The sequence below is a fragment of the Pinus tabuliformis genome, chromosome J (genome assembly GCF_031772625.1).
Source record: "Pinus tabuliformis cultivar Carrire ecotype Pingquan chromosome J, CPIR1, whole genome shotgun sequence".
NCBI lineage: Eukaryota > Viridiplantae > Streptophyta > Pinopsida > Pinales > Pinaceae > Pinus > Pinus tabuliformis.
Genome location: NC_142295.1, coordinates 1,401,008,543 through 1,401,023,209, shown reverse-complemented (window position 1 = coordinate 1,401,023,209; position 14,667 = coordinate 1,401,008,543). Strand labels below are relative to the sequence as shown.

At 39.0% G+C, this 14,667-nt stretch overlaps 2 protein-coding genes across 2 annotated transcripts; both read left to right on the top strand.

Annotated features, from left to right (window-relative positions):
• Positions 1-984: 984 nt before the first annotated feature.
• LOC149232600 (uncharacterized) lies at positions 985-1,479 on the top strand. The gene has a single exon (XM_089381950.1). It carries the CDS (start codon positions 985-987, stop codon positions 1,477-1,479), a length of 495 nt encoding a protein of 164 aa, XP_089238076.1.
• A 682-nt stretch (positions 1,480-2,161) lies between these two features.
• Positions 2,162-2,812, top strand: LOC149232599 (uncharacterized). The gene has a single exon (XM_089381949.1). It carries the CDS (start codon positions 2,162-2,164, stop codon positions 2,810-2,812), a length of 651 nt encoding a protein of 216 aa, XP_089238075.1.
• Positions 2,813-14,667: the final 11,855 nt, after the last annotated feature.

Here is a 14,667-nt window from a genome sequence, read left to right as displayed (position 1 = left end):
ATTGTACCAATGAGTTTTGAAGACATGAAGACTATTATTTTTAGCATTTTGAAGTAGATTCAGCAAGTTTTAGTAGAAGCAATAAAAAGTCATCTTGACTCTTTTATCCATGACTCTTTTTGTGCAGCCACTTGAAGAAGATTATGATCAGAATTTTGTAGCCACCACACATACAACTCATCCATTTCCAAAGGCTAAGTTAAGGTATGTCATTTTCTAACTTTTTACCATAGAATTCCATAAAAAGCTAGAATGATAGTTGTTGGAAAAACATTTCTCTTCCTCATTTCATAAAATTGCCAATACCATCAGTTTGCGGGGGGGGATACATTCATATTCATATCTTTCCATGTTCATATCATATTCAGAAGCCCACATACTTCAAAAATATACTAACTATTACATTTTTATTATGAGCATACAATGGCTTTTCGAAAGTGCTTAAAGGATAATTTGATACAAAAACTATCATGGTTTTCACACAAGAACCAACCACGATACAATCCAATAAAGATATACTTTACAACAATAATCAAATATCAAATAATAACTATTTTTCTGGTCCGCTGCAACTCCCACATGTGCCCTTGACCTCCCAGTGATCTTCTTGCAGCTGCCTAGGCCACGACCCCAACCATGGCCCTTGTACTAGACCCTCTAGATCCCCCTTTGGAAGGGATGGATCCTCAAAGCGCGTTTTCTGCTCTGGTTAAATTTGTGAAGAAGTTGGATGGGCTCCAAGAGGTTCAATTACCCCCAGTCTTACCCTGCATGGTTGCTCTGTCTTTGGCTGAAAAAGGCCTCATAGGTCAATTCACAGGCCTCTAGCCTTCTCCTAGAACCGTTCAAAGATGGGTGGAGAGAAATTGGACTGATAAAATTCAAGGGAAGATTTCCATTAGGTTTTGCGGGAAAGGATATTTCACATTCCACTTCAAATCCAAAGAGGACAAGGATTTAATTTTCAGAAATGGACCCTACTTCATGGACTCCAGGGGCCCCTACCTCAACAAATGGACTCTAGATTTTGACCCTGAACTGGATGTCCCCAGTGTTGTTCCAGTTTGGGTTCGTCTTCCCCACCTCCCACTCCACTTCTGGGGAGATGAATCTTTTCGTGCCATCGGGAATGCAGTTGGCAAATACATCGACCGTAGAGAACCGAAAGAGAACATGCAGGCCTGTGCGAGGATCTACGTCGAAGTTGATCTTGGCAAAGGACTCCCCAAAGCAATAAAACTGAAGGTGGACGAGTGGAGCCATATTCAACAGCTCGACTACGAGCAAATCCCCTTCAAATGTAAGGTATGTTACGAATACAGCCATTTTGCCAATCGATGTGCTAAACTTGTTGATGCAAAGAGAAATGATCAAGAAGGCCAATGGGAACTTGTCAAAAAGAAGAAGTCCGCCCTGGCATCCAAAGCTCCTTTGGAATCTAACCCTCCTGTTCCTTCTGCTCCCCGTCCTGCCTCATAATCTCCTCCTGCTTCCTCCCATCCCCCTCTTGATCCACCCCTCCCCTCCTCTTCTAACCCTTTCTTTGTCTTATCATCCCTAGATCCTCCCCCCGAGGATCCCTCTCTGCCCCTCTCTCTTCCCTCTGATCCTTTAGATCCTTGCCCCCTCCAAATCAACCATTCGCAGGCATCCCTCGATCCCCACTTTCCTAGGCTCACAAGAAGCTCTTCCAAAGATCATGGTTCCTCCTGCAACTCCTTCAAGAAATCAGGTCATGGTAGAAAATCTGCCAAGCAGCATAGAGACGAGAACGCTCAGAAAGACATAGCCATGGGCACTCAAACCCCTATAGAAGCTTTCATCCTGGGGCAACATGAGAAGGAGGCAACTCAAGAGAGGCGAGCACCTCTCCGTAAGCCAAACATCCAATGATGAAAATTCTATCTTGGAATAGTAGGGTTTAGGGCATCCCTCCAAAGTTTTAGCCCTCAGAGAACTTATATATAGCAAAAAGCCAGAAATTATTTTGATTCAGGAGACAAAACTTGAGCAGCGAGATATAAGAGGAATAATAGATCAGCAGAAACACTATATAGGTTGTACCATCGACTCAAGAGGAGCATTTGGAGGTATAGCTACCCTTTGGGCTCACAGCAAATGGAACTGCATTTCAGAAAATCTACACCAGCATTGGATCAGAATGGTGTTGGAAAATAAAATAGACAATCAAACAGTAGTTATCTACAATGTATACACTCCCAACCAATACAGGGAAAAGGAAAGCTGCTGGGACAATTTGCAGGCAAGCATCGATGGGGAAACAACTATAAATATTATAGTGGCTGGCGATTTCAATTTGATACTTCATGCCAATGAAAAAATGGGAGGATGCTTTTCGCCTGACCCCTTCAGAGGCCATTTGGAAGCTATCATTTGGGACCATGAATTTGTGGATGTTGTTCCAAAAAATCGCAGGTATACCTGGAGTAACCGTAGGCTTGGATCTGGCAACATAATGGAGCGGCTGGATAGGTTCCTAATAAATGTTTCGTTCCTCTCCTCCTTTTCTGTGGGGTACGCTAACATTCTTTCCACCTCTGCCTCGGATCATTACCCCATAATGCTCACATTGGAAACTCACTGCCCTCTAGGGCCAATTCCGTTTAAATTCAGTCCGCTCTGGGGTTGGGACCTAGCTATTAGAGATATTATCCAAAGATCCTGGAACCAGCATGTTGAAGGCTCACCAGGTTTCATCTGGGAAACCAAGCTAAAGAGAACCAGACAGGCCATCAAAGAGTGGGCACGAGCCAATTACAAAGAACCTGAAGAGATCAAAAAAAAAAATTAAAAATGATCATGAATGCATCCAAAGAATGATAGAGGTTCATGGTCTCTCTCAACAGAATAAGGAGCAAGAAGGTGCCATTTACGCAAAGCTGAGCCATATAAATAGAGAAGAAGAGATAAAATGGAGACTAAAGTCAAGGCAGCTCTGGCTACAAGATGGTGACAACAATACAACCTTTTTCCACAAACAAGCCACAGCTAGAAAAATCAGGAACAATGTTAGCTCAATTTTGGACAATGAAGGCAATCAGCATAACACCCAAGAGGCCATCAAAAGGGCTGCCATGGTTCACTATAGAGAGCTTTTAACGGAAACCAAAGGAGAAGAGAATTACACTGACTTCCTTCAATACATGCCCAAGGGAGTTACCAAAGAAATGAATGACAACCTGGTAAAAGAAATAGAAGAGGAGGAAATCAAAAGAATGATCTGGGCTATGAATCCTGATAAGGCTCCTGGGCCTGATGGATTCTCCATTTGATTCTATAAGCCCTTTTGGGGTGTAATAAAAAAAGACTTGACTAAGATGATCAGATGGTTTCAAAGAAAGGGCAAAATAGGTGGATATACCAATGCCACTTTTTTGGCTTTCATCCCTAAAGAAAACAGACCCACTTCCTTTGCTCGATTTAGATCCATTTCCCTCTGCAACTCCTCATACAAAATTCTGGCTAAAATCCTTCCTACTCGACTTAAGCCCCTCCTCCCCTCCTTGATTTTGGACAACCAAGGAGGATTCATGGCCAATAGAAAAATCACTGACTCCATCCTTTTAGTTCAAGAAGCCATCCACTCAAGCCTCTCTAGGAAGGAGAAAAGATTTATCCTCAAACTCGACCTCGCCAACGCCTTTGACAGAGTTAGACACTCCTACCTTACTGCTGTTTTAAAAAAGATGGGTTTTGAGCTGCCCTTCATCAGCCTAATCACTGCTTGCATCTCTAGGCCTTGGATTTCCCCATTGGTTAATGGTAGACAGGGTGAAGCCTTTTAATCCTCCAGGGGTCTCAGACAGGGCTGTCCCCTCTCCCCGTATCTATTTATTCTTATGGTTGAATCTTCTAGCCAAGCTTTGGACTACAATAGAAGAATGGGCTTCATAACTGGAATCAAATTTGGAAATGGAGCCAAGAACATCAATCATTCTTAGTTCGCCGACGACACCTTGCTTATTGGAGGAGCCTCCACCACCATAGCAAGGAGGTTCAAGACACTTCTGGACAAATTTATGGGGTACTCAGGAGGTCTGGTTAACCAGTTGAAAAGCAGTATTTATGGATGGAATGCTTCAAGTCAGGTCATTCATAAGATCGCTAATATCTTTGGCGTCACTTGCAACCTTGAGTGGATGCATTTTGCATTTTTCCTATTTGGGCATGCCTATGAGCATAAAACCTCTGAAGATAGGAACTTGGGACATCATCATTGACAAAGTGAAGCGGAAACTGCAACAGTGGGGTTTAGTATGGCTTAATCCAGCAGGACGGCTCATCCTCCTTAAATCTGGTATTTCTTCTCTCCCCCTTTATAGATTTTCTCTATATCAGGCCCCTTCTTCTTTTCATAACAAAATGGAAGTTATCCTCCGTCATTTCCTTTGGAAAGGAGGGAAAACTGATAAAAGGAAATTCAATTTAGTCAGCTGGAAGCAAGTCATTCAAACCCAGGATAGAAGAGGTCTCGGTGTCAGATCCCCCAAATCTCAAAATCTTACCTACGGGGGGAAGATAGTCCGGAGGCTCATCACTGGCCCTTCAACATGGTGGAAAAGGGCTCTGGAAACCAAATATATGAACTGCCCAAGACAACAATTTCTTGATTCGGTCATACCCAATAGAGACTCTTCAAAAATCTGGAGCCTTTGTAAAAAAGCTATTCCATTCATTGCCCAGAATATATCCAAAGTGCCCAAGGGAGGAGACATTATACATATTGCAGCTGATAAAATTCTGGGACAGCAACCTATAATAAGTCATGAAGAAACCATCCATATTCTTTCCTTTCTCAGCAGCAAGGGTATCCATTTTCTGGATCAGATTTCTAGCTGGGATCCTCTATCCCACCTTTGGCTGGGATGGTCCTTCCCTGATGTTCCCACCGCTCTCAATCCTAGCCTTGCCTTTCTGCAGTCTTTCCTTCACAGCAAAGCCCCCATCAAAAAGAATGAGAGGAATGGCTTTCGTTGGGACCCAACTGGCTTTGATTTCTCAGTTCGAGCAGCTCACCAACAAATCTCCCTCAGCACTTTCCCTATGCCAATATGGAACTCCTGGAGAATGGTTTGGAAGTCAGAGGCTCTGCCCAAAATTAATTTTTTCATCTGGACCTTACTAAAAGGGAAAATTCTAACAACAGAGAATTTACAAAAAAGAGGTATCAATGGTCCATCTTGCTGTCCCAACTGCTATGTTGCGGAAGAATCTATGCAACACCTCTTTGTAGATTGTTCTTTTGCTATTGATTGCTGGAAAGAATTATATCCAATTGATATCCCTTGGATCTCCCAGCACTCCATAGTTGAAGCGATACAATACTAGAAAAAGAACTGTCCTTGGAAAAATAAGAACAACAATTTAGTGCAGAGGGTCTGGAACATTCTCACATACACCATGTTATGGAGTATTTGGCTGGTAAGAAATAGAAAAATATTTAAGGATAAGAATTCAACTTCCAGATCAGCCTGCAACAAGGCAAAAACTCTAGCTCTTGAAACTATCTCTGTCAAAGCTCATAGCAATATTGATGCAACAGAGTATAGTGTGGAAGAAAGGAACTTCATCAGCTACATCTTGGACAAAAATCACAACATTCATAATGGAAAAACAATGAGAGCTCAGAACAGACAGGGAACACACAGTTGGAAGATAAGGCTCAAAGAGGAGGAGTTCGCAAGTTGGTTGCAAAAATGTAACTGTTTCTACCTTTTTTTCGATGGAGCATCCAAGTCAAACCCGAGTATTGCAGGGGCAGGGGGCGTGATCTACAATGCCAATGCGGAATGTGTCCTCTTCTATGAATGGGGCTTAGGGAACTTCTCTAATAACAGGGCAGAGGCGTTGGCCTTTTTTCAAGGTCTTAAACAACTCAGCAGACTTGGTATAAGATCAACGAAAGTATTTGGTGATTCTTCTATAGTCATTAGTTTAATGGCTCAGAAAAAAAAATCTCCGAACGTTCTCCTTCAGCAGGTCATACAGTGCTGCCAATTCCTGCAAATGACGTTGGGAACACTGCAATTCCACCACATCCTTCGATCATTGAATAAGCAAGCAGACAGGCATGCAAATAAGGCCTGCGATAGGACAATCAGCAATCTGTTATGCAATACAGAGGAATCGCTTCAGTCTTTGCCATGAATCATTTCAGTCCTTCCAGCATTTATCCTGACAGCTCTACCAAGTGGAAACAACATCATATCCTCTAGGCTTGCAGTAGGATCAGTTTCAGTGATCGAATAAGGAAGAGAAACGTTCCCTTTCTTAAACTTCTCTCTCTAATTCACTTCACTTACTCCTATCAGAATCATATCTTCTCACTCCTTGTCAGCGCAGGCTCCAGGCTCCAATGCGACCTGGACGATTTCATTTCTTTGCAAACAATGGCACCAAATGGGGATGGCCCTCCTGCTACTATTATTGTATCTTAGATGACCTACAAATGTCAGTTCTTAGGCTTTCAATTTGTCAGAATTTATTCTAGCAAAGACTCTCTCAAAATCGGAACAAGCGGGACTAAGGAGATAATTGCTCTCTGTATCTTCTTAGATCCAGAGCCTCCTCTACTTCACATGTATCACAGGAACCTATGTTCCCGCTTTTTTTCAGTTTTAATATAGCAACCAATTCTGTCAAAAAAAAAAACAATAATCAAATTATCATTATGCAAAGTTCAAATATCAAAGTTGAATGCAACAACAAAATATGGTTGTAACATAAGAACCAACCATGTTGCAATTCAAGTAAAACACTTTGCGGAAGTATGAAGTTATCAAAGGATATCATGCAAAGTTAAGCCAAAGCTCAAGGATCAAAAGAATTAATGTAATATATATTGCATCAGCGCATGCAATAGCTTTAGTTGGGGGGTATCTTGGGTCTTGAAATTGTCATTCACTTCAATTACACTTTCACTATCATGTCCATTATATCACCTCCATTTCACCTTCATTTCACTACCATGTCACTGCATTCATCTTGCTTTCATCATTATTGGCTCACATTTATGTTTTTCCAAACTTTATTAATTTGTAGCATTTTAAAGTCAATTTGTGGTTAAAAATTAGAACTTAATGTGCGTATGCTTATACCTAACAAGTGGGATGAGATTTTTGACATGTGTAGGTCAAAAGGAAGCTTTTAGAAGACCTCTATGTGGCATCCTAAGGCCAAATTCGAATTTGAGTAGAGAGGATCATGGGATCATGAGGATATGTGTCACATTTCCTTTTTGTATTGGAACTCTAAGAAGCCATGTGTCTTATCATTTCCTAATTTGATTATAACTCTAGAAGTATAGGGAGAGATTCATGGACTCTCATTAATGAGATGATTTCTCATCCTTTTGTATAAATAGGAGATCTCTCTCCTTTCTTTAAAAGCTTTGTAAACTTTATTAGCTCAACTTGTTGTACTTTGTAATTTTGAAGAATTTGAATAAGGCTTTGAAGTTCCCAATATGGAAGGAGATGTGAGGTAGGAGATTTCATGGAGCATATTAGAATGTAAGATAGAGTAGATTTAATTTTGTAGTTTTGCTTTGATTTCATTCAAGTATGTCATATTATTGTTTTCAAGTTTAATAGTTTAGATTTTGCATTCATGCAAGTTTAATTCATACAAGTGTGTTCAACCGGTTGATTGTAGATTTATCTAACTGTGTAATCTATGCTTAGCAAAATAGTCCAAGAAAGTATTTTCCAATTGGTGCTTGGAGAATTAGAGCACACAGTAGATTAGTTTTCCTTTACATGTTTTGTATTTAATTTTGTTGCAATTTCATTTTCAGTTTTAGAACAATGAAGTATTGAATCCCTCCAAATGCTATCACAAGGAGGTAGTTCTCCCAAAATTGTATAGTGGAGTGATAAAACACTTCATTTAGCTGTTATAGTAGATTAGTTGCAATTTCACTTTCAGTCTTAGTCTTTCATTTAAATTTCATTTTTAGTTTTAGGACAATGAAGTATGGAGTCCCTCAAAATGCTATCACAAAGAGGTAGTTCTCCCAAAATTGTATAGCAAAGTGATAAAACACTTCATTTAGCTGTTATCATTTTTTTGCTTTCATTTCATAGACATCTTGCCGGCTTAGATTAATCTAACTATTTAATGTTTTGATTTGTTTTTGTAATGTTCATTTCTTTTTCTCCCTTCTTTAGGAATTAGATTTTAACATTAAAAGTCATTATATTTAGTTGTCCATTAACATTTAGAGATTTTCAACTAGAAGCATAACTTTTCTTTCTTAGATTAATTTCCTTAAGCATAAGAAACAGAACCCCCAAAAACAACATAAACTATAAAACAACGAAGTAAGAAAAAGGTTAAATAAGCACATATAATGCACCACACTTCATCAGTTTACGATACCCGGATTGATAATTTATGTGGAGCAATTTAGGACACTAAATTGACGAGGCAAGTGCCTCAAAGAAACAAGTAGAACAAGAAGTGCACAGCTCCGAGCGAAGTGATAAGTCTCCTTCGTCCCAAACGAAGGTGGAAGAGTAGTCAGGGAAGGGTGGCGGTGGTCAGGACGAGCAAAGCACTCCCTTCCGAGTGAAGCATTACAGTGAGTAGGAAAGGAAAGGGTTGTAGAAGAAAACAAAATCCACCAAGTTGTCACTAGACCCAATTACTTTGACTGACGAAGACCTAGATGAAATAAGTGATAAGGTGCGGGATACCACCGCAGAACTGTTGCATCAGTTCGAACAACAACAACAACAGACGCTGAGTTCTATTCAGAAGGATCTACGTGAGTTGCAGATCCATGTGAATAGGATCTAGGTTGGCACAGAGCAAATCAAGGCTACATCAAGAATTTTGCCACCAGGGACCACTCAAGCAGCTGAGATGGTTCAGTCACTCGATCTCCAGGCACTCGAATTGCTAGATGGATCTTTGAGCATAGAAGCGGTCGCTGACAAGGCCATTTTCAGCTCTCTATAGAACATCATCCTCAACTTCGCCGCGTTCCCCAGTGAGCTTATTCACACGCTGCAAGAAGGTGTGATAACAGAGGTTAAAGCTCGAGAGCAGTAGGAAATTATCCTTATAAGGGAGTATAGAGTAAACACCGAACATATGTTTGTTGCGAAATCAGAGGTGCTGGAGGCATAAAATAAAATTCAAGTGCACACTTTCGTGGTAGCAGAAGCCTGTAGAACAGTCCCTGAACTACATATACCAGAGGAACCACCGTTGGAGGTGAAGATTAGAAAGATGACTGCAAGCATGCGCGACACCAAGTGAGAAGTGGCTAGAGTTCAGTTTGAGCTAAACTTGAATATCACAAAATTAGAGTTAATGTCACAGCCTTCATCTCTGCTAGAGATCAGGGAACATTATGAAGTCGTTGTTAAGGATGGAGTTGCGATAGTGGATGCCATGATGGCAGACTGCACTGCACTTTTTGGGAATGCAATGGAGGTAGTCACTGCTCTATAGTAGCTCACAAACTCCAACAACAGTATGATGAAGTAAGGGAAACGACATGCACCGTTGTTGCCGCACAACGCCTTTCTAAGTTGCAGGAAGTGAGGCAGCTGCATCTATAGGTGGTAGTAGCACAAAAGAAAGAGATGGTCCTCAAGGCCAGATTGGGGCCTTAGCTGGATGAGGCCTACATTATCTCCACCAACATTCAGGAGAAGTTGGCAAGCCTATAGAGCATGCAACAGAAAATCAAGGAGGACAGTGAAGGATCGACAACAGAGAAGTTGGTGGAGGAGATCAAATAGGAATCCACGTAGAGTGTGGCAGAAGTGGCAGTGACACAAGTAGAGTTGGGAGGTCTTCGTAGTAAGATCTCTACACTAGTAGAGTGACTCGAGGACGAGTCACGATCTTTGTGTTGGGGGCCTATTGGGATGGGGTCCCCTAGGGTCAATTTTGGGGAAAAGGCCCAAGTTTTGTGGCAAAAGCCCAAGTTTCGTTGTATAAAATATAAAGTCTCTGCAAGTTATGGCCGCAAAGCGTCTACATATCTAAAGTGTCATAAATGGTTTTACGCTTCTTTTATGTAAGTTGACTCGGCTTTTGAAGATCTACCCATGGTTCGGGGACTAGGGGATTGTATATGTAGGTGTGTCTTAGGATGTCTAAAAAAATAAATAGAGAGGAAGACAAATGTAATGGGTCAAGAGAAAGAAGAGCATAGAAGTCTTAGAGTAGAAGGAAGAGTCTACAGCTGTGTGCTAGAGGCCTAGAGTAGAGTCCATAACTGAGTGTGCGGACCCTTGCAGCTAAGAGCACAAGGAAGTCTTTAGTCTATAAGCAAAACTCAGTATTAATAAAGAAGATTGTTGCAGAAATACTTGTGTTTATCTCTTTACTTCTGTTTATACGAATGTACCTTATGTTATAATGGGTTTATGAAATAATGATGTATTGATGTGCAAATTTACACGATTTATATTGTTACATGAATGCAATTATTGTTAACTATTTATGCGAAGATTATCTTATTGTATGTGAGAGTTAGTAAACACTTTGCCGATCTGAGTAATTACTGGGTTAAGAGTAATCTTCCATGTGTGTAAGTAGCTGATTAGGATATTCGAGGTCCATGAAAGACAGTTGTACACGTTCGCAGAGGTATAGAAGCTAATTAAGTGTAGTTATATCGATAAGCCCTACAGGCTTATCGATCTGCATGAACGTACATTTAGGGTATAAAACGACATCGCGTTTATCTCTGGGTGTGGAAACTTGGTTCCAACATCCCCCTATACTACTTTCGGTGAGACTTTAGTTTGCGCTCCATGTATTGATGCCAAAAGGGCCATTAGTGTAGGGATTTGTTTGGAAAAACTAACTCTGAACGTGGGTCAGGACCCACTAAGCCAACAATGTAAAAAGACAAGCGGAAGGAAAACAACCTTTGTGCGTTCCTCAAGTTGGACCTTGGGCATCTGATGTTTTTGTTGATAGTAGTATGCTTGTTGGGATGGTTGACAATTTGTGACATCTAGTTTCAAATGCTGGAATAAGTGGTTCTAGAGGTAAGTCTGTAGACAATATTTTTATTGGTAGAGGATATATGCAGAGTCCCTGTTGCCGAATAGGACAGGTAGTACAAGTGGATTTATTCTCATTGGATTTATGCATTTCAATATATATTTGGAAATTTCCTAATGTATATTTTATTTCATGGTTTTTTTTGCAAAGAAATATTCAAGTGAATAGTGGTGGAGAAATAAATTCCGAACCAAGGAAACCTTTATCAGTTGGTCAAGTTCAACTCCGACGGTGAAATTGACAAGAAAATGTATGTTTTTCGTCTATTCAACTTTCTGTGGACTTCAAAAAATTAAGTTGGTATTTTTTATATGTTTCCTTTTAGCATTGTGATTTATAATTTATGTAAGAGAATGAACCCAACTGTAACCAATATAGAAGAATCAATCCCCATGAATTTATGGAAATAAATGTTCAAGGCAATGCTCCAATCTCATAAGCTATTTCACATCATCCTTGATCTAGATTTTTGTTTCGCAGAGAAAATGAATGTGGTCTGTTAGGTTCCTATACCAATAGGTGTCATAAATTATGATAGGCTGATTTTAACTCTGTAATATGTACATACCTCTGCTTTCTGCAATGTTTTCCATATTATAAAAATTAAAAAATGTAAAGAGGGTATGTCCTAAAAGAAAAATCAAAGGACAAAAAGAATAAGAGAAGGTTAAAAAAAAAAAAATGAAAGAATATGAACCCCAAAAACAAAAATACCATGAAAGTGTGCAAGTCCAAATGCCACTACTATTTACTTTTCTGCATAATAATGATTGTGTGCAACTTGTTATTCATGCCACAATCCATGGTAACCAAACATTTTAATCTTGGTTATTCCATGTTTTCAATTTCATGTTTATAGATAGAGAATGAAAATCTGACCAAATTGTTTAACCTTGGAAGATAATTAGATTATGTAGAGTGAATAAAAGGAGCTCAATTGTTTAATCTGAGACCTTGGATGTAATAATATTAGACTTATTTAGAATACCATTGTAAAAGAAAAGAAAAGGTTTTGATAAGGGTTTGCCAGTTTAAGTGCACCCTAATAAAGAGAAGTAAAAATGGTAGGATGAGTAGGTTGGTAAGTAGTTGAATGGTTGTAGAATTGTGATGTTTGATTAGATAAGATCATATTATTCACCTTCATCATCAAATTTCTAAGTATGGATGACAATTGAGCATTTATCAAAGTACACAAAATCAATTGCTTAACCTTCCTCATTCATTACATTTCTCACTTAACTAATTTCCAAGGAAAGTCTTAAAGCACCTAAAATTTTAAGTTAAAGGGGCTTAGAGCATTTCTCTGACTTTTTGAGGGACCGGACCCTCGGCCCAAAAACTTATAGGTATTAAGTACTAAAATTCCCCTCATAAGCATTCATCTCCTCCATAATTCACTCATTTTCCCTAATAAACCCCTTTTACTAAGGATAAAACCTTAAAAAAATGATCACCCCCCATAAAACCCCTTTTTTCCACAAAAAAACCCACAAAAAGGAATTTAGCCTAAGTTATAATGTGTAGGTACGAATTGTGTAAATGAATGTTCAACACATTATACTTAGCGCAAAAACGCACTTTTCCCCTCCCATTTCATATTAACTTTAATATTCACTATATTTATTTAACTCCCTAAAATAAACCCCTTTCCTGTATATTTATTAAATCCCATATGATAATATCCCACCCGAGGTTTGAAATATAAACCTTACTTAGTAAATTAATTAAATGGATTAATTAGCCAATCAATGACTAGTTAAGAGCCATAACACAAAAAGGGGTTAATTAATCAAAACAGTGATTAATTAATAACCTGTTCCACCAATCAAATCATCCACGACATCATTAAGTTCCCTTAAACCGCGGTTGCTATCCCGTCGGGTCCCTCCATTAACTCCCTGATCAAATCACACCCCAGACCACCCTATGAACTGACCCCTTCAAATCTGATGGATGATGCTCATAGTGGGCAGCCTTTGATGTCGAAAGTTACCTGCCCGATGTGAGCAGTTTCACTGTTCACCCCACCACTACGTGGTACCTGATGAATGGCATCGGGCGGCCTCCCCTCAAAACTGCCCACGACTCACAAGCGGTGCGATGACCCTTTTAATAATGCTTCCCTGCCATTTCAATAAACTATCTATCCATTCATTTAATTGACTTTCGCGCCATATTTCAAAATTATGCCTGTTAAACTTTATAACGTGAAAACCTGTGTTTTTATGGTTTTTGCCCGTTTGACTGTGTAAACCTATGAAACCTTCCACAACCTCCCTGAACCTTTGCAACACGATTTCACCATCTGTTTTCAGTCCAAAACTCCATTATGACCCCTTTTTCCAGTCATCCCTGTGCCAAAGAGCCATCAAGCGCCCTTCATCAAAACATGTATTCTCTTGAATAATATTGAATTTTTTCAGGTTATCAAACTAAGATCAGAGCTTGGATAAACAGTTTTGATACTAGTCACAGAACTGGTTTATTCCAAGAATCAATAGAAAACCTCATTTAGAACTTGTGCTCAGAGGATGAACACAATTGTACAAGGAAACAGAAAAGAAGACAACTACACAGAGCATTGACAGTCAGAATAGATGAACTAGACAGAGAATTTAGTTACAAGGCAAATGAATACAATAAGCATGGACTTAACCTATATCCATTACCTGATGCTGATATACGCAAGAACAAAAGAAATCATTGATTGAAGTATAGAGTAAAGAGTAAAATATACAGTGAAGGTAAAAGGACACAATAAAGAACAGTCAAAGTGTATTAGGGTTAAAGAGTATCACACTGAATACCAAGTCAAGTAAATCAGCTAGCATGAAGATAAACAATAGGGAAGATAGTTACAAAGCATGGCATATAGTTCCATGTCAAAGTGAAGATAGATGAAAAAACAAAATGGTAAAAGTAAAACAGTAAAAGTAAACTTGGATGTAGTAAGGGTTAAACAGAGATGAAAACACTTTCACCAGGAACAATGAAGTTTATCCAAAGTAAAAGTGAAAAACAATTAAAATAAATTTGAGGTTAAAAGATGAAATCAAAGCAAAAATGGTACATTCTTCAGAAATTTCTTGTTTAAGTCATAGTTTTGCAGAAATTATTGTGGAAAATTAAATAAGTATTTTAAGAAACTGGAAGAGCTGTTTGTTCCTAACAGGCCAATCTACAAAAACCTATCTCACTTTTTACACAGGTATTACAAAACATGAGATAAGTGCATATCTTCACAGCCTATGCTTCGGATTGTGTAAAGTCCTGTTTTAGACATCTTTTTGTAGAGAATATTGTGAACATCTAGAGCTAAATTTTGGGAAACTAAGAGGTTTATCTCAAAAACATTCTTACCTAAAATAACCTCTTTCACTTTTTACATATCTAGCTCTGATTGAGATATACAAGCGTATCATTGGACCTTAAGATTGCAGAATTTCTAGGGCAGAATGGACAAAGGAAGGAGGCAGTTAGTGACTTGGAAGCCTCATCATCACTTAAGAGTTTCTATCAAATTCGACTTTATTTTCTTTGTCACCATAATCCATAAAAATAGTGCCAAATAGATTCATTATTTTTGAATGTCCTTTATTTTATTTCTATTAG